This window comes from Mustela nigripes, chromosome X (assembly GCF_022355385.1).
Source record: "Mustela nigripes isolate SB6536 chromosome X, MUSNIG.SB6536, whole genome shotgun sequence".
NCBI classification, from domain to species: domain Eukaryota; kingdom Metazoa; phylum Chordata; class Mammalia; order Carnivora; family Mustelidae; genus Mustela; species Mustela nigripes.
This window is the reverse complement of record NC_081575.1, coordinates 44,836,206-44,858,513: the sequence shown is the minus strand read 5'-3', so window position 1 is coordinate 44,858,513 and position 22,308 is coordinate 44,836,206. Positions and strand designations below refer to the sequence as shown.

Below are 22,308 nucleotides of genomic sequence, written 5' to 3'. Positions count from 1 at the left end.
GTACACACTAAATTAGGAAGTATCTGATATTCTGAAATATATGTATGTATCAGGTCTTTCTAGTTCCTTTTAAAATTGTGATCCAGTCATATTATGAGGTAGGCTAGGAAAAGTAGGAAAGAATAGAGAGAACTCCATGGTTACTTTTAGTGGTCATAATTGATAAGATATTGCCACTGTGCTCTTTGTCACTGTAACCTCGGTACGTTGTATACTGCATTGCTTACCATAGCCCCTTTCTAAAACAGTGTCATTTTTGCATAAGTACACCTCCCTCCTCCTTGTAGTCATGTACACAGGGAGGCTGATCCCAGTTCCAGGGGTGAGTTGGCTTACTCTAGGGGTAATCTATCCCCTTGTTACCTTCTGGTCCAGGAAGGGGGGTGGCATTGCTCAGTGAGGCATTAGGAGGAGACTGCAGGACTTCTGAAGAAAGTGTCCTCACTCATAAGAAAAGGCCATCAGGAAAGCTTGTCACCTTTTCTTCCTCAGGAAGTTGCTTGACATCTGGAACTGTTGAGCTCTCAAGCCTCTACTTTTGGGACAGAAGTTGATAATGTGAATGAAAGAGATGGACAAAAGTGGAGTCCTTAGCTGAATCAAACAACCGTCATGGTTGCTCTGCCTCAGGACTTCCAATCTGTGGATATTAATTTCCTTATTAGGTTTGTTTTTGTTGAGATCCTTGTTATATGAGAATAGAACAATCCTAAATGGCATGTATGCTCAGGCACATGACAACTCTTCAGTGAGCAATAGTTCCTGACTTTTGTCTGTCTTAAAACCAGCATCAGAAACTCTTGTTTGCACGTGAAAAGAAAACTGTAAATTCTGAACACCTTGCCTAATGATTGCTAGAGGTCTGACAACTGTGACTGGCTTCTGTTCAATACTGAAAGGAAAGCCTTGGGCAGAAAACCCAAGCCTTTACTTATCTAAGGGGCTGAGAAGCACATTAAGTGCTTGATCTCAGTTTCAGTTCAGAGAATCACTGTGTGAAAATGCACCCTGTGAAATATCCATACTGTAGATATTAGAGATTATTTGCTTTCAATTCAAGGGACTGTACTGAGGTCAAGAAAGATAAAGTGATAGACTCAATGGAAAAAATTGGTTAACTGTCCCCAGGTACACTGCACTAAGCAACACAGGTATAGGAAGGGGTGAATATTTGGGATTTATCAAGAGATGAAATTTTGCCAGGGCATCAAGGCCAGGCACTAGAGGATGAGGTAGGAGAGTAGTAAAAATTATGGACCGTGATGAACCATTAAATGGAGAAGGAAGGAAAAGCTGGAGTAGGCTGATACACAGAAAAGGAGCTAAGGACAAGAGGTCTAATAACACTCAGGTTTAAGTTTCTTTATAATGAATAAAGTACTTTGTTACAGACTATAAGAAACAAAATCCGATGATTAAGATAGTGATGATGATGTTGGCAGCTTTTAGTGAATATTAGCACTAAAGGGATATAGATGTAGCATAATGATAACACATACCAGCTCTAGATTCCAACTACTAAGGTTTGAATCTCAGCACCTCTGCTAATCAGTTCAGTGAGCTCGGGCAAGTTCCTTAACCAGTCTGTGCATCAGCTTCCTCATTTGTAGAATAGAGGCAACAATAGCACCTACTCCCTAAGTTTGTTTTGAAGATTAAAAAGTTAATACATTTAGAACCCTTAGAAGAGTATCTGGCTCATGTAAAGCACCCAATAAATCTTAATAATAACAATAATTACTATTGTAAGCAGTAAAAGGTTCAAGCATTGTGGTCAGACAGAGGTTTGATTCATACTTCGAGTGTCCAAATTTCTTCTTCTATCTATCCGTCCTTCTATACTAGTTCTATCTTACTCATAAAAAAGACTCCAGGACATGGTATAAAGAAACAAATGCCAAAATGGGGCCAAACAAAATACTGTATAAGTACAAAGGATGGAGGAATTACTTCCTACCAATGTACAAAGAGTAAGGGTGAAGGTATCAGAAAGACTTCAAACCCTAGCATTTGAGACTGAACCTAAAAGGATGATTATGTTTCCCATAGGCACAGAAAGGGCTGCAAGAGCACTGAAGATTAATGGAACAGTGTGGGGAAAGGCACAGAAGTAGTAAAGTGCAAAGTGTATTTGGATTGGGCAAAAGCAGATAGCCTAATATGGCTTAAGTGTGGGCAAAGTGGAGAAGGGCCTGGACTAGGGTGAGGCATCTGACAGTGCCTCTTTAAAACGTGTCCTTGTCTCATTCTAGTCCTGGCTCTGATTTGGGAGAATTTATTGGGAGATGGAGATAGAAAGGTAGAATTATATGGAGGGAGGCAGGGCCTTTAATATTTTATAGCTTCCATTGAAGGTTGCTCTTTTAAAACAGGGCAGAGTAGAGGGCCAGTGAGTGATAATAGTTCAGCCATATTGTTAAAAGATACCTTTCTTTCATTCATGACTGGATTGATGACAAGTCTACTCTAATTTTATCCCCAGGCAGCAACATTTTAAGTCCAGTAACATCTGAATGGGCCCTGATATTTATAACTTTAAATAGCCCATAATATTTATCTAGAAAAGGTACAGAAACAAAAGGGCCATATGAGTGATGAGGTTTCTATTTCAACCACACCCTAGGAAAAAACTGAGGGATGATTCTGGCCCCTACAAGTCATACCCAAGGAGTGTTCAGAACAGAAATAATCACCCTCATACTTGGGGAGACACACACACACACACATATACACACACACACACACACACACCTACCACACTTACCCTGCCCTTTGGCTGAGATTGAAAAAATCCACAGGTGTTAATTGGCTACTTATCTGCTTCAGGTTGTGCGTGGGACTTAGAGGTATCTAGCCAGGCCACAATGTGAAGTACGTCAAATATAAATGTAGTATTCCCAACAGGAACTCTAGGTAGAGGGGGCTCTAATGAGAAAAAATATATATATAGAAATAAAAGAGAACTTTAAAAATGATTTAAATTGCAGGTGCTTGTCACAAAAACACATGCTACTTTTTTCACCCATAATATACTGGTGGCCTCTGTCTCCCTCATTTTACCTTGTTTACGTATGGTACACTGGATTAGAGACGTATACTAATCTAGGGATACAAGTCATGGGGGCCGCTCATATTTCAGAGTTTCTCATGACCTCCTCGGGTTTGATAATTTACAGAACTCACAGAACTCACTAAAAGTTCTGTATTTAGAATTCTAGTTTTATTATAAAGGATACACACAGAATAAGGTCTGGAATGGTTTTACAGACACAAACCCTCTTCCCATGGATTCATGCCACATCAACATCCCTGGATATCAATGTTTTTACCAATCAGAAACCCCCATGGAGTCCTGAGTTTTCACTGGGGTTTTGTTTATAGACATTATCCATTAAATCATTGGCCACATGATTGAACCCAAAATCCAGCCCACCCACCCACCGAGAATTCCAGCTCACCTAAAGTTCCAACTCTAGTCGCATGGTTGGTCCTACTGGTGACCAGCCCACATCCTGAACCTATCTAGGGGTCTACCAAAAGTCACTTTATTAGCACAACAAATACACTCCTATCACTCAAGAAATTTGTAGGTTTTTTGAAGGTCTATGCCACTAACCAGGAACAAGGGTTAAATATGTTCTTTCTTAGGGGCACCTGAGTGGCTCAGTCAGTTAAGTGTCTGCCTTCAGCTCAGGTCATGATCCCAGGGTCCTGGGATCAAACCCCACATTGAGCTCCCTGCTTGGGGCAGGGGGGGTCTGCTTCTGTCTCTCCACTCTGCCTCTCCTCTCTCCTTGTGCTCTCACTCAAATAAATAAAATCTTTATTTGTGCATAAATATATTTATATTACATTATATATAATAGGTGTAAATATATAAATATATTTATATAGAAATATATTTATATATATTTGCATGTACATTTTTGCATATATAAATATATAAATGGGTATGGTGAATTTACATATTATAAATTTATATATAAAATATTTATATTTATATTTAATTAATAAAACATATAATAATATATTTATAAATAAATTTATAAATATAAAATATATTTAAATATGTGTATGCATATATATATATGTATATATACATATATATATGGAGAGAGAGAGGAGAAAAACGATAATCTGAACGTTGGACCCAATACTTAAATTACCAGAATTCTGGAAAGTGGGGGCTAAGAGGATAGTAACAAAGCAGGCAAGAAATAAGAGAAGAGGAGGTAATCTTAGTCCTCAATCTCTGTAATTTTACCCCATGTGCTCACTGCTCAGTCCTAGCTTTTAAATGTAAACAGGAGGGCCTCAAGTATTACTATGGTATGGTTTCAACTCTATACTGAGTATAAAAATAAGGATATGAGAGGGCTTGGGAAAAGTCATTACTTCCTGGCAATACCTTCCTAAACTGCATTGGATGCATGGGGGGGGGGGGGCATTCAGTCAGAAAGATGTCAAGGATTTACCAAGGGCTGAAAACCAGGATGAGACCAAAGGAACAAGCTCCAAGATGAGACCAAAGGAACAAGCCCTAAGAAATGAGCAGAGAACAAATCACAAGGAAAAGAACAAAGTGTCTACAGAGAGAAACATGTGAGACCATCCATAAAATGGTTTCTGTTAGTGGTTCCCAGAAAGAACCTCCTCTGAGGCCCAGGACAGGGGTGGGGAGTTGGGGATGGAACCTCAGATCCAGTATCAACTGTTGTGCTCCTACAGGGGAAGGAGCTCCTGCCTGTGGCTAAGATCCAAGGATCCTCTTGGGAGCTGAAGAACTTGGTGGTATCCCAATGATAAGTTCCACGTAAAGGGCCTGAAGCTTCTAGGTTCCCTTCTCCTGAATCTGTTCCCTCTCCTCTTCCCTAGAGCTTCTCAGACTGGGGTTCATTCTACTCTTTGATCTTTTGGAATCTGGAACTTTGGAATATAAGGCAGATGTAACCTGTCTCCTTTTCCCCCACCATCTCCCAATTTTGATCTGGTCTTAGCCATCCCCAATATCTGGAAGACATATAGACAATAGAGAGTGAGTGTCAACTAGGTGACAGGAAGGAAACTGACCGCATAATTAATATTGTTGAGAAAAATGTTTCCTCTACCTTTTAAGATTCTTCCAGCTGGAGTAGGAATTAAATAGACAAGACAGATTAACAGGAGAAATTAAAATATAACTTCATATATATAGGGACACCACACAGACAGGAGATTCCCAAGACGGTCAGCCAAAATGAGTCAATCTGTCATACCTAACTAAGAAAAAGGTTAGCGATTTGGGACTTCAAAGGGAAGGAAAGCAATTCAAAAGGAAAGAATGAATGTTTCGTAAAGAAATGTTAGTGGGACCATTAGGAAACATGGGACATAGAAAGGAACTTTAACAGATATTTTTGCTAAATTCCTCCCTGTAAACCACCCCTAGTTCATATCATACTATAGTTATCTATGGTAGAAGCTCTCTTCCTGGAGTGGGTTCACAGCCTAAATTATTTTTAGGCAATTAGGGAGGTCAAAGTTTCCTCCGGAGTCTTTTGGGCCTTAATTATTTTCAGCTCCAAATAATCCACATACCAAAATGAAACATTTTGGGGCAGCCTGCCCTAGGCACCTGCACTATTCTCACAACCGCCTTCCAGATCCAGCGCCTCAGGAGTTCAGGAATTGTCACTTCACTATTTTCTCTCTCTAGGCTCCCCTGAAGCCTATTTCCTCCGTGTCCAGCTCCCACACCCACAAATGGAAACAGTGTCACACAGAGCTGGGTAGGGAGGCTAGGAGTGGGGCAGGGATGTTCAAAAGGAAGGAGAGAGCAGAGAGGAGGGTCGGGGGCACTCCCTGCACCCACACCTAGTCTCAGCCACCACCTCCCACAGATGCCATTTCCAGGCCTCGCACCCACTTCCTCCAACAGCAACCGCTGCTTCACTCCACGTGTTGCCTCCCTCAGGATTACTTCCTGCCTCTTGAGATCTCAGGAGAAAGACTGACCCCAGCTAAGACGCTGGCAATAGGCCGAGGGGCTCTGCCCTCTACCAACAAATGCTGTTAATTCTGATGGCCCAAGACATTCCTTTCCAGGTTAGCTCAGCATGCGGAGACACCCACCCACCCACCACAACGCATTACCACCCTCCCACGGCAGTGTCTCACTCGTCAAGTGCACGTCATTCCCGCCCCTTTTCCGTGCGGCACACCTCTGTGTTTGCCCAGGAGAGAGCCCCCTCATGTGAGCCACCAGGAGCCTCACGTGACCATGCAGTCAGCTTGCCTGCTGCAGCCCTGCAGCATGAAAGGCAGCATCTTCTGCCCCTGAAGTGGAGATACTTGCTAGAAGAATCTGAAGCTTTGGTCCCTGGTGAAGATAGAGAGTTGAAGGAAGGCTGGATTTGGAGCCAGAGCTCCCAGCCCTAGCGCTAGACCTGGGCCCTGCTCTGTTAGGAGCACAGGGCTGGTGAGGAATATTCGATGAGGAGTTTGGAGACAAACTAATTTTTATTATTCTGTGTGATACTTGGGTAACATATTAACACACACACACAACAATCGACCTTGAAAAATAATCATAAGCAAAACAAGCATTTAAACTCAAATACCCACTACCAGGACCATCCCTGTTAATGCTTGTGGTTTCTGAAGGCAAGCAAAACTGCCACTTTGCCCCGCTTCCATAAACCTTGAATACCAGAGTTGGGTGGGAAAAAAAAACATGGTGCAGAGTCAGAAGAAATTATACAAAACTTGGCTAAGGACAGCAAGGGTTACTGGATGTTATTCCAGTGTAGTGGTGGGCTTTACTTTCTATTGAGGAAGTCTTGAACACTGAGAAGATGATTTTAACTTGTAGATATTTTGTCTAACAGATATGGAAATGATTTATGTTCATGGACAGATAACATCAATGGTTACAATGGGTTGTCCTTAAAATATCAGCTAGTTTTGCCTTTAACCCAGAAATTACATCCTAACATTTATTAATTTTCTGTGAAATTTAATATACATATATTTTGTTTATATTATTACATTGTGTACGTATGCACATCTCCTTCAACCATTCTTCATATTCTTAGTTCCTCATGTTGAAAAAATCTTTCGCGTAATTTCTAAATTACAAATTATAATTTTACTTTTAAAAATGAGCATCCTCAGACAAAACAAATACCATTTTCACCATGTCTAAAAATATTAAAATATGTTCCCATTAAGTCTGGATTCTCCCTCCAAACCAATTCTATTCCTTACCTCTGCAGCTCTTCTGTCTGAAGGTATGGTGTAATCTATTTACTTACTATAGTGGAAAATACACATAACCTAAAATAATTTTAACAATTTGAAAGTGTACAAATCAGTGGCATTAAGCATATTCATAATGCTGTGCAATCATCACTATTTCTGGAATGTTATTGTCACTCTAAAGGGAAACTCATTTTCAACTTTTCTAAATGTTTTTCTCTCTAAACATCTAACATTTATAACTCGATCTTTTATAGAATTGTATCCTTTCCAATATGTTCACCTATAACTTGAGGCACTAGATATGAACATATTTTTTTAAAAAGCCCTTAGTAATTTTTGTATGTCCCAAATGCTTCTCTGAGGATTTTATTAATATGCTGTGTTTTACTCTAGATGATAGTGCATATGAAATTTCTTAGGCATATTGAAATTACATAAAAATTGTGTCTATTTGCACACAAGATTTTAAAATGGAATCTAATTTTCCATAATCACTGTTTCACTAGACATAACATCATCAGTGTCATTACATGACAATAGCTTTTCTAAGATTTTATTTATTTATTTGATAGACAGATTACAAATAGCCAGAGAGACAGGCAGGGAGAGAGAGGGAGAGAGGAGGAAGCAGGCTCCCCGCCAAGCAGAGAGCCTGATGTGGGGCTTGATCCCAGGACCCTGAGACCATGACATGAGCCGAAGGCAGAGGCTTTAACCCACTGAGCCACCCAGGTGCCCCCAGTAGATTTTTAAATGCTGCATGGTATTTCCTTACTACTTTCTTTGGACGAGGATCATCAAAAAAGAAATCTTATTCCTGACTCCTTTTGTGTGCTGTCCTACTCTTTCACTCTTTAGGTGGCACTGGAGCAACAACAGTATTAGTTGAAAAATGTACAGATCTCGCTGACTTAGCTTTTCAAGCTTGCCTCATTCTAGCTGCATCCCTCACTAAATTTTACCTCATTCAGACAGAAAGGGTAAAACCATGCTTCTCAGACAGCAGCACTTTTCTAATCAATTTTCTTCACATTACCATACCTCACTTTGAAGAATGACTTAATGGTCTGTCTTATCCTACACTTTAGTGATAAGTTTAAGGTGGTCCTTCTTTGTTGAAACATTGCTTAAATACCACAGCCTGCAAAAATCTCTCCTTAAACTCCAGATATGGGATTTTTCAATAAAGGTGTTTGTCATACTAATTATCTCTATTTGTAAGTGTGCACAATGTATCTGTATCCGGTTTCAAATTGAAGGGTCACTTCTGCCAATTTCCACATAGACCTTTATTGAAAACACAGACTTGAATAGAGAACCACATGTTTAAACAACAAATAGCAGGGTAGCATACACAGGTGACTTAGTTCATCAGAAGCTCAATACTGAAAATATTGCAATCTGGACAGCAAGACAAATATCAACAAATATGTTTTCAGCTATAATATTCATTTGGCATCCACAAAGTGATCCAGCTCAAATCAAGAATTGGACAAAGTTAACATCAGCATTAAAATATAAGTTACAACATAAAACCAGACTCTGAAAACCAAAGCACTACTCAGGGCTCTTTGGGAACATAAGGCTGATCAAAGGCAGGTGGGTTATTCATATTAACTTTGTTGTCCCACCTCAGGATCATTTTGATTGTCTATTTGGACTTGTAGTTCCTTAGCAAGCTTCTCAAATTCATGGAATGCAGAAATAAGCGGCTCAAGATTGAAATCATCGTCAATTAAGGACATAGTTCCATTTTTTATAATATTACTGATATTTTGAAACATCTTAATAACAATTTGAATATTATCATTTGTCTCTTCTATGTTAAAGAGACCCACAAATATTGACAGAGCTTTGGCACTGAATAGTTTTTTTGCCACAATAGCATTTTCAGACAAATTCAATAGCATTTTCAGAACGTGGAACTTTGTTCTTGCATTGCCTGTGGTTAATAAGGAAAGAAATCCAGACATATAGTTGGCAACCAGTGTGTGGTAGTCAGTAGTTATTGTGAGATGTCTAAGCATCCTTAATCCAAGCAGCTGCTCAGGGGAACCCACACTATGAGCAAGGGTTTCCTCACACACTTGGCATATGAATGTCTCAATCATGTTGAGATTTGGATAAGGTGGAGCCATGTGAATCATATTTTCCAAAAAACTTGTCCTAACTCGGGAGGAAGGATAATTGAGCAGGGTTTCAATAAGTGAGACAACACCTGAATCCCGAATGAAATCTCGGGTAAATTGAGAAGCACTTCTCATACCCATTGCGATTTTAGATATTTCATGAATAAAAGGATCTCGGATTTTGTCCATTAATAGGAGGAGTTCTTCAAACTCTTCAGTACCAATTTTAAGCTCACACTGTATGCAGCTGCAGGACCAACTCTCAGCCTCTGCACTCTCCCTGGCCTTAAGATGCTCCCGAATTTCCCTGACTGACCTGTAGGATGGATCATACTGAAATGGGAATTCAGGTTCAACCTGTTCAGACTGAAGCAAAGATTCCTGGTCTTCTCCTTCTGGGGTAAATTCTGCATTCTTGGGCTTTCCCTCAAACATTTCAGAGAATACAGATGCTGCTTCTTCAGGAATTCTAAAGGAGCTTGGGGATGGGAAGCCAACCCCATGACAAAAGCCAGGTTTGAATTCAACAGTGACCTCTTCCCAGGTTTGGGGCCTGGATGATGCCTTAAGTTCCTCCTCAGCTGAATCTCTGAATCTGGAATTGGCCTTGTATACAGGACTGGGATTTAGGTCAAAGCAGGCCTCATCTCTATCCCAGAACCAGGACCCAAATATGGCCTCTTCTTCAGACTCTGGTCTGGGCTCTTCTCTGGCCACAGCCCCCAAACTAGACTTTTCCTCAGTCCAGAACAAGGATCCACCAATGGCCCCCTCCTCGGCCCCTGGTGTGGATTCACAGATGGCAGAAGCCCCAGCCTCCATACCTGCCTCCTTCTCTGCCCAGAACCAGGACCCAATAATGACTTCCTCTTCAAACCTGGGTTCTTGTTTGACCCTACCACTGTTATTAACATCTTTCTGGGCCCTGGGCTTCAAGATAGTATTAGGCTCTTCCTTGTCTCTGGTTCTGAATCTATTATTGCCCTCTTCTCCAGGCAAAAACCAGGACTCTTTATAGTACTCATCTTCAGACTCAGACTCAAAAAAGTCCTCTCTCTTTTTCCGGAGCTTGGACCCCATATTTGCCTCATCCTTAACTCTGGGCCTGAACAAGTTATTGGTGTTTTCTCCAGCCCACAAGCAAAATGGATTGCCAGACTCCTCTTCAGACCCAGACCAAGAATCAATATAGGGATCTTGCTTGGATCTGGGCCTGGACCTGGGGTTAGGCTGATGTTTAGCCCTGTGTCTGGACCTGGTATTGGCCTCTTCCCTGGGCCATGATCTGATACTGGCCTCTTCTCCAGCCCAGAAAGAAGACATTGTAGAGGTCTCATCTGCTGACCAGAATCCAGACTCGTTAGAGGCCTCCTCTCTGGCCCGGGGTCTGGGATAGCACCAAGACCCCGTATTAGCTTCCTCCCCTGATCCAAACCAGGGCTGGATTCCTGTCTGAACCTGGGGGCCAGGAAATGTCTCAGTGTCCACACTGACCAGCTCCCTATCCATAGGCAGGACCAAAGGTTTAGCAACTGACCCAGATTCAGTACTGACCAGTGGCCAAGCTACAGCATTGGTCTGGGTCAAACCTTCTGTTTGCGACATTGCCTCAGCCCCAAACTCAGTCTGGGCCCAAGCTTGGGCTTCATCCTTGGGCCTTGCCCCAGGGATTGCCTTGGCCTCAGTCTTAGGACGTGCTCCCCCGATTGCCCTCGCTTCAGCTTTAGGCCTTGCCCCAGCATTTGCTTGGGACTCGGTTTTGGGCCTTGCCCCAGCATTTGCCTGGGACTCAGTTTTGGGCCTTGCCCCAGCCACTGCCTGGGATTCAGTTTTGGGCCTTGCCCCAGCCACAGCCTGGGATTCAGTTTTGGGCCTTGCCCCAGGCATAGACTTTGTCTCAGTTTTGGGCCTTGCCCCAGGCATTACCTGTGCCTGGGTCCTAACCTTGGGTCTGACCACCAACGGGACTTCATTCTCTCTTTCAGCCCCACCCCCAACCTCTTCTCCAGCCTTCTTTTCAGGCTTTGCTTGGGCAGCAGGTTCAATCTCAGCCCCAGTCATGGTATGAGTTACAGAGGAAGCCCAGTCAAGTAACACCAACCCGGTCTCAGCCTCTACCTAAGATCTATCTTCACACTGTGATCTTTCAGTGATTTAAGTGGTATAGTTGGAAACAAATGTTAGAGTCAACCACCAGTCCAGTAATCAATCTCCTTCCAAAGCCTGGCCTCAGTCAGTGTCACAAAGTGCAGAAGAGGCACAACCAAGCTGGGAGATGGTGGGTGCAGACCTGTTGAGGGTGGTGATCAGCAGCAATTCCAACTCCACCAGAGCTGCCACTGGAAGTGGATCTACGGAAAGAGAATGATATGGTGCTTTAAATCTCTTCCAACTGCATCACCCCATGCAGAGATTCACAGAGCCTGGACCTTGAATGCTTAGTGGGACAACTGAAATATCAGAAAGTCTGTCACCCTCATTTTACCTCACACATTACCCCCCAGAGTTGCCATGTTACTTTGCCTACTACAAAACAGGTGTGAGGTTAGTGGGAAAGTGGGAAAGGCTGAAGAACCCCTAGACTAGACTCTGATCGCTCCTGGACCAGTGTTGATCTCCACTTCCCCACCAAAATTTGTACCCACTCTCATACCAACCTGCACGGTGCAATTTCTCCCTCCTTGCTTTGTTTCAGTGGTATTAAGCCCTATAGCAGAGAGCAGGCTGTCCTATGAAGAAATAAACATACAGGAGAAAATGAAGTCTGATGCTTGGCTGACAGACAGACACACTGAACCCGAATATAAAAATGTCTCTTTAAAGACCTAATTTGTCTAATTTTTCCTGTCTCATGATCCCTGCTTCCGGGTCTTCTCCTCGCATTCACAATCCAATCCACACCTACCCCAATGTTCCCAATATCTCCTGCAGGAAATGGACAAGGGATGCTGTGGCAGTGTGCAATTCTGGCAGAGTAGGACAGATGGATCAAACACACCCAAGAGGATCAAAGATACCTGCTATGATCTTACTCTGCAACTATCCCCCAAATTTTTGTCCTTCACACAAACCTCCAGAGATTTGAGCCGGTCTCCTCCTCCTTCCCTTCCCTGCAGAAATGAGCAGCTTTAAATCAGGCCTATGGGCAAACAGATGAAAAAGCATGAGGGTCAGGAGACCATGGTAGCACCTGGGCACTGGGTGGACGCTTAAACACCAAGGATGGAAGTCCACATATTATTTGTTTTTCAAACATTTAGAGTCCTCTTGGTAGAATATTCTCATTTTACATAAGGTCTATTTCAGAGTTCCAGGCATCGACATCTTCTCTTGACGTCACACTCTTCACATTGCTCCTTTCTCCAATTCTAAGGATTCACCACTAGGTGCACCACATCCCACTGACTTGCGCAGCATAAATTGGGGGAAGGGTTCCCGCATATTCTAGAAAACAGGTTGTGCAGTGGCACCTGTAATTATGACTTGCGTCTCACCCTCACCTCCTAGCCCACCCTTTCCTGCCTGGAATTCTGGGCGGAGATGAGGGAGGAAGGAAAGGGAAGTGCTTGGAAAGCTAATACGAAGGGGGAATTTTAGAAGGTACTCCTGGTTGCCTGACCTGTTGTGGTCGCAGTCACTCACCCCGTTTAGGTCTCCACTCATAGCTGCTGCCCATCCCCGCCCCCCCCGCCCCAGCCCCAACACACCTCCAGAAATCCAGGCCATTGTCCTGCTCCTCCTTTTTCTCAAGCCTTTCCTGTATGGATGCACCCTACGGGATGAAATCGCCAGAGCTAACACGCAGAGAAAAGACTTCGGCATCAAAAAGGCGCCTGTGGGAAGGGACAGCACCCTGGGCGCGGGGCACAACAGGCCCTTTTCCAGAATCAGGGCCCGAAGCAGCCGACACCACCGGCAACCCGCTCCCGCCAACTGCGCACAGAGCTCCGACGCACCCACCCGCCCGCCCCGGCGGCCTCCCTGGGTGCCCCCCACCCAAGCTGCCTCTCCGCCATTTCTTCCGCAACACCCTTCCCCCGCCCCCGCCGCCGCCACAGCTCCCTGCCAGCACAGAAACCGTCGACGGCGGGTCGCGGGCGCCTGGAAAGCTGGCCGCGGAGTGGCGGGCGCAGTTCGCCTCCAGAGGATCCGAGGAAGCCTCTCCGGCCAGCCCCGGTGCCCCGGACCCGACCCAGGCCAGTCGCCGCCTCTCCTCGCCAGGGGTCCCGCGGCGTTGCGCACCTCTCTCAGGGACCAGCTACGACAGGGTCGCTTCCTCCTTGCCAGGCTGTCAGGGTCTGGGGTCCGGACAGCCTGTAAGCCAGGCGACAGTGGGGGTCCCCCGCCTCCCCCCACGACACCCCCACTTGCCCTCACAGGCTCAAGGTGCAAGTCGTCGGCCTCCCCCTCCTCTCGGAGCTCTGCACTCGGATTCCCACCGCCTTGCGTGCGGCCAGAATCGCAAAGAGGCGTCCCGCCCCCCCGCGCCGCTGCACCAAACTGGGCAGGGGCTGCGCAGGATGCGGCACGAAACGCTCGCGGCGAGGGTGTCGGGAAGGGGGGCGGAGGGATACGGCGCGAACGGGCTCGACGCCCCCTCCCCGGCCCACCCTAGTTCCGACCCAGAGGGGGCGGGGCCAGGAGGAGCCCGAGCCTAAGGGGCGGGCTCACGGCAGCCCGCCTCTGCAGACCTCCGCGGGCGACCACCCCCTCGTTGCTGGCACTGCAACCTATGGGACCCGGGGACGGTTGGCGGTGGGGGCTGGGATCCAGAGGTCGGGGGCGGCGGGGAGGGAAGGTGTGTGGCGAACAGCGGCGGATGGATATCAACCGCCCCTCGGTGTGTGAGAACCCCCCCCCCCCCCCCCCCCCGGCTGCTCAGTGTCTGTCCGCCTCCCTGTCCCCACTTCCGTCCACCATCCTAATTGGAGGCGGGTGGGCCAGGGGCTGTCAGGACAGCAGGCTGCGGGGAGAGGCGGCCTAAGGCCCGACTACCCTGGAGGTTCTGGGGTGGATGGCCCTCTCACTTTCTTCCTTCATCGCTTCGCGGGGCCACCGAAGGGAGGAGGGCGGGAAGGACCCCCACGGAGGCCTCACCACCGCGCCTTTTCTAAAGGAAGGCAGACCTACACCTTGACCCTGAGAAAACCAACCCCTGCTCTGCGCCCATTCTTTCTGCCACGCTGCTGTCTCCCTGCTCATTTAAACTGGTAGCATGCTTTGCCGTTTTGCAGTCCCCACAGTTGCCCAAGGAGGGCCTTTTTTCCTTGTCAGGACCCGCCCTGGGTCCTAGGCCCTTTCCTGTCTGTTGCCCCTATGGCCAGGGGTCGGGCGGCTCCTAGCTCCTCTTCAACTGTCCTATTAAGTCTTCTCTCGCAGTCACATCCAAGCTCTCATGATCTTTGGCCGCGTGGAGATGTGGGCAGGGGTTAGAACCAGCTTGGATCTCAGCCTCCTGCCATACACGCCTGTCTAGTTTCCCCAGCCATTCTTTGGAAGAAGGCCCCATCATGTACCTACTTCCCCAGGACAGAGCTTGCGGGTTCTTGAATCTTCTGATTCCTTTACCCCTACATCCTTCCTCTAGTCTTGAGCCCTTCCTTTCTGTGATCCACGGGGCAAACAGAGCAACGCGTTTAAGCACGACTGTGGTTGAGCATGAACCTGCTGGGGCCCAGGTAGGTGCTGGCACTTTCACTATGATAGGCGGAGTAAATGTCCCTCAATCATCCAGAAGCTGGAATAGGCAATGAAGCAGATTCTGCCCGGGGTCCCTTAGAGAAATGAAGCCTGACCGTCACCTTCAATTCAGACCAGTGAGGTCCGTTTTGTGTTCCCAACATCCAAGGCTGTTAAGCTAATACATTTGTGTTATTTTAAGCTGCCAAGAATGTGGTAATGTGTTACAGTAACAGTAGGAACTAAATTTACTCACCATCTTTTCTTGAAATTCCATTCCCCTTGATTTACTTTACTTGGCCCTAAACCCCTGGGAAGATCAATTTGGGGGCTCATCTCTTACCCCTATAACCACCCTCTCCAGCAATCCCCTGTCTCTGTTTTCTAAAGACAAGAGACTTTTGCAATGGCCTTTTAGGTTCATCTTAGAGAAAGTTGCCATTTGCTGAAAATCACTGATGGTTTTGATGATGAAAAGGAACTATATTCTTACCGTGAATGTTCATATATTTTCCTTTAGGTTTCACTTATATTTAAATACTTATTACAACTGTGCAATATTTAAGTGATAAAGAACCATCTGGAGATGATTCTATACAATATCTGGACTGACGATGGATGTCGATTATCAGAGGAGGGCTACTTTTGCTGTGCTGTTTAAATGGCTTTAGCTGAACTGTGGATCATTTTTTTCTTTATTACACAGCATACACTCTTGGGTGAATGCCAGCCTTAAAGAAGGGAGTCTGAGCTCTGCTGGGACCTGTGGGTGTGTGTGAATCTCCTTGCCTCCTTGAACTGTTCTTTCATTTTCTTAAATTCTCTGGTGCCTTTCATTCATTCCAGAAATACATATGAATACCTTTTTTTATCCTAGGCACTGGAGATAAAGTAGAAACACAAATGAAAGAAATCTCTGTTCTTGTGGAGGCTACATTTACTTATAGTTTCTTACACAATTTCTTATCCTTAAAGTTTACAGATATATTCAAAATCACACCAACACAAACTTCTCTGATAATTCTAGATTTTGATTCCAAGATCTTTCTGACAGATGGTTGAGTCTACCAATAGCTGACAGATTTTGCTGTAAGACTTTTAAATACTTGTTGAACAATTTATTGTGAATTCATTTAAAGAACAGTCATTATTAAAAAAAAAAAAAAAAAGCGCACCTGAGTGGCTCAGTGGGTTAAAGCCTCTGCCTTTGGCTCAGGTCATGAGCCCAGGGTTCTGGGATGGAGTCCCACATCTGGCTCTCTGCTCAGCAGGGAGTCTGCTTCTCTGTCTCTCTCTGCCTGCCTCTCTGTCTACTTGTGATCTCTGTCAAATAAATAAATAAAATCTTAAAAAAAAAAAGAAGAGTCACTATTACTCATTAACATTTCTTGAACTGAGAAAGGCCCTATTTTAAGATCTTTATGTGCATTAACTTACAACAATAGTGGGCAATATGGAATATTATCAAACTATATTACAACTATCTTCATGTAACAGGTAAGGAAACAAGCTCTGATAGATTAAGTTTCATCTTTAAAATCACAAAGCAAGGAAAAAAAGAGATTAAAGGATACTAATCTATGTCTAACTACTAAGCAGTATTTAATTCATCCTATAATGAATTCCAGTCTAACAGATTGCAGCAGCCATGGTTCCATATCCAGTGACTGCACTAGCATCTGTATTACCCTGACTTGCTCCTGAAATCTAAATCTTAGAATCAAATAACCTCTGATTGTTAAGCCTGTGATATAGAAGCAGCTGTGTTGATTTATCATAACTACAGCTCTGCCCCCAGCCCCATGCCCCACTTTCCACAAACATGCATGTGAACTGTCACAGTGGCATACATCTTGCTTTGGACCAGTAATTCATGGATTACACTTTTTGTGTTGTATCTAAAAAGTCATCATGAAACTCAGGGTCATCTAGATCAGCTTCTAGGAGTTTTATAGTTTTCATTTTATATTTTCCTCTGTGATCCCTCTTGAGTTAATATTTTTGAAAGAGCTAAGATTAGTGTCTAGATTCATTTTTTTTTTTTTGCATGTAGGTGACCAGTGGGTTCATCACTATTCATAGAAAAGAGTGTAGTTTTCCCACTGAATTATCTTTATTCTTTTGTCAACAACTAGTTGATTATATTTGTGTGGATCTATTTCTGGCCTCTTTCTTCTGTTGTATTGATCTACTGGTCTTTTCTTTCAGCAAAACCATGCTGTCTAGATCACTGTAGCTTTATGGGCATTACTGAAGTTAGGTAATGTCTGTCATCTGCCTTTTTTCTCCTTCAGTATTGTATTTACTATTCTTGGTCTTTTGCCTTTCCATATAAACCTTAGAATCAGTTTGCTGATACCCACAAAATAACTTGTAGGGATTTTGAGTGGGATTGCATTGAATCTATAGATTAATTTGGGAACTAACATATTGAAAATATTGAGCCTCCCTATTCATGCTCATGGAATATCTTTCCACTTATTTAGATCTTTGACTTCTTTGATTGGTGTTTTACAGTTTTCCTCACATAGATTTTGTACATATTTTTGTAGAATTATACCTAAATATTTCACTTTGGTGCTAATATAAATGGTATTGTGTTTTTAATTTCAAATTCCAAATTTTCATTGCTGGTATATGGGAAAAAATTGAAATTTTTATATTAATTGAGTATCCTGCAAAAGTGCTATCGTTGCTCGTTAGTTCCAGGCTTTTTTGTTGATTATTTGAGATTTTCTACAAAGATAGTCATGTCATCTGTGAACAACTACAGTTTTAATTCTTCCTTTCCCATCTGTATACCTTTATTTCCTTTTTTCTCTCATTGCATTAATTAGGACTTCAAGTGCTATGTTAAACAAGAATGGTGAGTGGGGATATCCTTTCCTTGTTCCTGATCTTAGCAGAAAGCATCTTATTCTTATGTTAGTTGTAAATTTCTTGTAGATACTTCTTATTAAGTTTAAAGAATTCTCTTCTATTCCTAGTTTTTCAAGTTTTTATCATGAATGGGTGTGGAATTTTGCCAAATGCTTTATCTGCTCTGTTGACATGATCATATCATTTTTCTTCTTTAACCTTTGATGTGATTGATTACATTAATTGATTTTCAAAAGTTGAACTGTCTTGAATACTTGAAATACATTCTATTAGGTTGTAGTGTATATTCTTTTTATACATTGCTGGGGTTTATTGGCTAATATTTTGTGAGGATCTTTACACCTATCTGCCTGAAATATATTGGTCTATATTTTTCTCATTTTGTAATGATAGTTGTCTGGTTTTAGTATTAGGGTAATGCCAGTCTCAGAATTTTGGGAGGGAATTAGTTCCTCAGCTTCTATTTTCTTTGAGAGATTAGATAAAATTGGTATGATTAATTCCTTAAATGTTTTGTAGGATTCATCAGTGAATCCTAGTGCTCTTTCTTTTGAAAGGTTGTTAAGCATTGATTCAACTTCTTTAATAGTTATAGGTTTATGCAGATTACCTATTTATACTTGTGTTGGTTTTGATAAATTATGTCTTTTAAGGAATTGTTGCACTTCTTCTATGCTATCAATATTTGGATAAGGTTGCTCATACTATTCCTTTATTATCCTCTTAATGTCTGTAGAAACATTTCTCATATTAGCAATTTGTGTTTTTCCCTTTTTACTTAAATTGCCTAGTGACTTACAAATGTTATTAATCTTTTAGAGAAGCAACTTTTTTTGCTTTACTGAATTTCTCCATTGACTTCCTATTTTCATATAATTGATTTCTGCTCTAAGTTTTAGTATTTTTTCCTTCTGATTACTTTGGCTTTAATTTGCTCTTCTTTCTTTAGTTGTCTAAGGTGGAAGTTTCGATTATTGATGTTTAGATCTTTTATTTTTTAAAAATATATTCATTCAGTACTATAAATTTTTCTCTAAACACTGTTTTCCTGCATCCCACAATTTTGACAAATAATATTTTTATAAAAATTTTTTCAAAATATTTTAGTTTCCCTTGAGAGTTCTTTAACCTGGATGTTATTCAGAAGTGTGTTGGTTAATCTCCAGGTATTTTAGGGTTTTCCAGTTATTTTTCTGTAATTGATTTCTAATTTAATTTTATTGTGATCTGAGAACATAGTTTGATATCTATTCTTTTAAAAAATTTTAAGGTGTTTTATGTCCTAAGATATGGTCTACCTTGGTGAATATCCATGTGAGCTTGAGAAGAATGTATTCAGCTGTTTTGGATGAAGTATTTTATAAATGTTAATTAGATCCTTTTTATTGATGGTGCTGTTCAATTTGAAATAGTTTTTACTGATTTTATACCTACTGAATCCGTCAATTACTGATACAGGGGTATTGAAGTCTTCAACTGTAATAGTGGATTTGTCTATTTTTCCTTGCAGTTCTATCAGTTTTGCCTCATGTATTTCTGCACTCCGTTGTTAGGTGCATATGCAGTATTGTTATGTCTTCTCTGAGAATTGAGCTTCTTGTCACTATGTAATACCCCCCTATCCTGGTAATGTTTCATGCTCTGAATTCTGCTTTGTCTGAAATTAATAGATCTACTCCAGCTTTCATTTGTTTAATGTTAGCATGGTATTTTTTTCTCCATCCCTTTATTTTTAATCCATATCTTTATATTTAAAGTGTATTTCCTTTAGACTACATGTAAATAGGATCTTATTTTTTCAACTTACCCTGATAATCTCTTTCAATTGGTGCATTTAGACCATTGATGTTTAAAGTGATCATTGATATAGTTGGATTAATAACTACGTATTTGTTACTGTTTTCTATGTTGCCTTTTCTTTCTTTTTCCTCTTTTTCAGCCTTTCCTATTTTAAATTGTACATTTTATCATCTTCTCTCTTAGCGTATCAATGATATTTCTGTTTTTATTTTGTTTTAGTCATTGCCCTAGGTTTGCAATATACATTTACAATATATCCAAGTTCACTTTCAAATAACACCATACTGCTTCACAGGTAGTACATGTACATTATAATAGAGTATTTCCGATTCCTCCCTCTCATCCCTTATAACATTGCTGTCATTCATTTGACTTATCTAATACACTGTAATCACCACAGATACTGTTGATATTGTTTTGAACAATTTATTATCTGTTAAATCAATTAAGAATAAAAAGAGATTTCATTTTACCTTAATTTATTCCTTCTCCAATACTCTTTTTAAAACTAAGAGAGTTTCTGAGTTTCTGACCTATACTATTTCCCTTTCTTCTGAAGAATTTTGATTACAATCCCCTGCAGCACAGGTCTACAGGGGACAAATTCTCTATCTTTTTTTGTCTGAAAATGTCCTTATTTTTCCTTCATATTGGAAGAATAATTTTGCTTGATACAGAATTCTATGTTGGTGCTTTTTTTCTTCCTTCAACATTTTAAATATTTCACTCCACCCTTTTCTTGCTTGCAAGGTTTCTGAAGAGAAATCTGATGAAATCCTTACCCTGCCCCTCTATTAGTTATGTGATCTGTTTCTCTGGATTTTTTTCAATATTTTCTCTTTGTCTTTGATATTCTGCCCTAGTAGGGGAGGAGGAGTAGAAGGAGAGGGAGAGGAAGAATCTTTTTTTTTTTTAATTAAATTTATTTATTTATTTAAACATATAATGTATTTTTATCCCCAGGGGTACAGTTCTGTGAATCGCCAGGTTTACACATTTCACAGCACTCATCATAGCACATACCCTCCCCAATGTCCATATCCCCATCACCCTCTCCTGTCCCCCCTCCCCACAGCAACCCTCAGTCTGTTTTTTGAGATTGAGTCTTTTATGGTTTGTCTCCCTCCCAATCCCACCTTCTTTCATTTTTTCTTTTCCTGCACCCCCAACCCCCCACCCCCATTGCATCTCCACTTTTTCATATCAGGGAGATCATATGATAGTTGTCTTTCTCCAATTGACTTATTTCACTAAGCATAATACCTGGAGAGGGAGAATCTTAAGCAGGCTCTATACCCAGTGCAGAGCCTGATGTGAGGCTCAACCCCATGACCCTAAGGTTGGACCTGAGCATAAATAGTCAGACGCTTAACTGACTGAGCCACCCAGGTTCCCAGATAGTCTTCCACTTGAATATGATATGCACAAGTATGTATTTTCTGGGTTTTATCCTGATTTATGTGTTCTAAGCTTCCTAGACCTGTGGTTTGGACTGTGCCATTAATTTTGGAAAGTTCTCCACCACTATTACTTCAAATAGTTCCTCTGTTCCTTTCTTTTCTCTTGTTCTGGTATTTCTTTTTTTTTTTTTTTTAATTTTTTATTTTTTATAAACATATATTTTTATCCCCAGGGGTACAGGTCTGTGAATCACCAGTTGTTCTGGTATTTCTAATGCAAGTATATTACCTCTTTTGTAATTGTCCCCTAGCTCATGGATATTCTGTTCAGTCTTTTTCCTCCTTTATCTCTTTGTATTCTCTTTTGGAAGATTCTACTGACATTTTCTGAAGGACATTGATTCTATTGTCAGACATGTAGAGTCTACTGTAGAACCCAACAAAGACAGTTTTCATTTCTTTTGCACTGTTTTTTATTTCTAGCATTAACTTCTGAATTTTTCTTAGGGTTTCTATCTCTGTGCTTATATTACCTATACATTTTTTAATATTTTCTACTTTTCCCATTAGAGCACTTAGCATATTAACCATAGTTGTTTTACAATCCTGGTATGAAAATTTCAAAATTTCTACCATATCTAAATCTGGTTTTTGCTCTATTTCTTGATAGAGTGTTTTTTTTTGTTTGTTTTTGTTTTTTGGCTTTTGGTATGCCTCGAAAGTTTGGTTAAAAGACAATATGAGTTAAGGAAACTGATATAAATAGGCCTTTAGTGTGAGGTTTTATGTTTCTATGGATAGAGAAGTTAGACTGTGTATATTATACTGTTTGCTGTAGCTATATATGTCAGAGGCTAAATTTTTTTCTGATTTGTATCCCCTGTTATCTTTGTGTTTCCTTAGAGACTTTTTTTTTTTTTTTTTACAGAAATATGACCTTGCTGCAACTGGGAAGGCTTCTTTATACTATAGGTGATATAAATGATGTACTTAACAAGGATATCACATTTAGCTTTTATCTTAATATTTAAAAAATATGCTAAAGTAAGCCCTATCCTCAATTTAGGACTTGAACCCGTGACCTCAAGATCAAGAGTCACATGCTTTACCAACTGAGCCAGCCAGGCACCCCTGTTATCTTAATATTTCAAGAGGAATGTGCAAACATCAATGAACCGTGT

The 22,308-nt window shown here is 41.7% G+C and overlaps 1 protein-coding gene across 13 annotated transcripts in view; it reads right to left on the bottom strand.

The window, feature by feature from the left end:
* Positions 1 to 8,510: 8,510 nt before the first annotated feature.
* The window catches only part of GPRASP2 (G protein-coupled receptor associated sorting protein 2), a 139,431-nt gene continuing 125,633 nt past the window's right edge, over positions 8,511 to 22,308 (bottom strand). For 5 of the 13 annotated variants that reach the window (XM_059385625.1, XM_059385624.1, XM_059385623.1 and 2 more), the window contains 3 exons: positions 12,440 to 12,507; positions 12,026 to 12,097; positions 8,511 to 11,719 (listed from right to left, as the gene is read on the bottom strand). In XM_059385625.1, the coding sequence (XP_059241608.1) occupies positions 8,853 to 11,429 (2,577 nt within the window). In that variant the 5' untranslated portion in view covers positions 11,430 to 11,719; positions 12,026 to 12,097; positions 12,440 to 12,507 and the 3' untranslated portion in view covers positions 8,511 to 8,852. The other 8 variants (XM_059385612.1, XM_059385615.1, XM_059385618.1 and 5 more) reach the window with 8 other exon arrangements.